The following is a 1,506-nucleotide window of genomic DNA, read 5'->3' as shown; positions in this document are numbered from 1 at the left end:
GCTGCGGGGAAAGGTGCAGGGATGGTGGGAAGGACAAATCTCTCTCTAGATCAGGATTTAGCCCCAGAAGTTGAGCACTTTTGCTGCTACCGCAAGGGCCAGATCATAGATTTTAGCTCTACGACTCTTGGTTGCACCCAGGTAAATGTTGAGGTTAAGGCAGTTGCTCCCTCAAGAACCGCAGTCCCATCCTCAGAAGGAGCCCTAAAATCTGGGAACCTTCTTAATAAACTCTTGCAGAGCATCCCGAAGCCCCGGCTCGCCCTGAACTGCGTCGGAGGCAAAAGCACTACGGACATGCTGCGGCATCTGCAGTAAGTTTGGCTGGGTGGTGGCTTGGGCACGGGCTCGGGGACAGCAGCTGGCACCGGAGGGTCCTGCTCCAGAGCCCCCAGAGTGCAAGAGGTGGCCGGAGATGTTGTTAGCTGATGTTGGTCATCATTGAAGTTTTGGAGAGGGGAGATGAGTGGAAAAGAAGTGGTTTTGGAACATAGCAGTGACTTAAAGTTAACCCGTCATCACCAACGCTGCCGGTGGCTGGAGGCAGCTGAGGTCCAGTTAGGAAGGTCCACCAGGTCCTGGCCAGGTATAACTGGTGTATTTAGCTGCAAATTCACCTAATGGTGCATGGGAGTGAGAGGGGAGCTCTGGAAAGTGGAGTCTGAGGGGTAACTGGGGGAACCCTTGGTGCGAGAACAGCCCCGTCGGTGCAGCAGTGGGGTTGGGTACGGCAGAGGAAGAGGTTGCAAGGTCAAAGCTGCACGTTGGGGACCGCATAACCGAATACCCCCTTCTTCTTCCAGGCCCAAAGGGACCGTGGTCACCTACGGCGGGATGGCAAAGCAGCCCGTGGTGGTGCCTGTGGTGAGTACTGGGGATGCTCTTAATTTCCCTCGGGGCGTGTCCCCTGTGCCCCGCTGCTGACGTCCCCATCCCCTTGGCACTGCGGGAGCTGAGCTCTTGCCTGCCTGCAGCAAGAGGGTTCATCTTCTGCCACTGTCAGCTGCTTGGATGTCGAATTCAGAGCCTCCAACCTTCTTTTTTTGTAATTGATGGGGTCCGTTACGGGACGAGCCACTTTGCATCCCAGCGCGAGTCTCTTGGCTTTATTTATGGAGGATTTGGGCTGCTGTGAAATCCCAGCAGGGAAATGGCTCCGCAGACACCAAGCATCAAACCTGCCCTGACTCCACGCCTCGGAGTCGCATCTCTGCATCCCCGCTGTGCCCTGACTCACAAATGAGCGGGCTAATGAAGGAGCGAGGAGCCTCATTGCCACCTTCCACCGCTGTCACACTGGGAGGGGACAGGTCTCACCTGGGTGCGCGGTTCCCTTTCTCCGCAGAGCGCGTTCATCTTCCGGGACTTGCGGCTCCGCGGCTTCTGGATGACCCAGTGGAGGAAGGACCACGCGCAGGGTGAGCCGGATGGGTGCCGAGGGACGGCACCGGTGCGGCGGGGGGGGGGGGGGAGGGGGGGGGGGGACGGCCACGCCGTGGGGACCGC

The 1,506-nt window shown here is 58.6% G+C and overlaps 1 protein-coding gene across 1 annotated transcript in view; it reads left to right on the top strand.

Moving 5' to 3' along the window:
• Positions 1-1,506, top strand: part of MECR (mitochondrial trans-2-enoyl-CoA reductase) — a 4,765-nt gene that overhangs the window by 2,706 nt on the left and 553 nt on the right. The window contains exons 6-8 of the mRNA XM_009322261.1: positions 241-314; positions 804-864; positions 1,346-1,418. Of these exons, the coding sequence (XP_009320536.1) occupies positions 241-314; positions 804-864; positions 1,346-1,418 (208 nt within the window). The remainder of the gene's footprint in view (positions 1-240; positions 315-803; positions 865-1,345; positions 1,419-1,506) is intronic.

This window comes from Pygoscelis adeliae, unplaced genomic scaffold (assembly GCF_000699105.1).
Source record: "Pygoscelis adeliae isolate BGI_AS28 unplaced genomic scaffold, ASM69910v1 Scaffold513, whole genome shotgun sequence".
Lineage (NCBI taxonomy): Eukaryota > Metazoa > Chordata > Aves > Sphenisciformes > Spheniscidae > Pygoscelis > Pygoscelis adeliae.
This window is presented reverse-complemented; position numbering and strand designations above follow the sequence as displayed.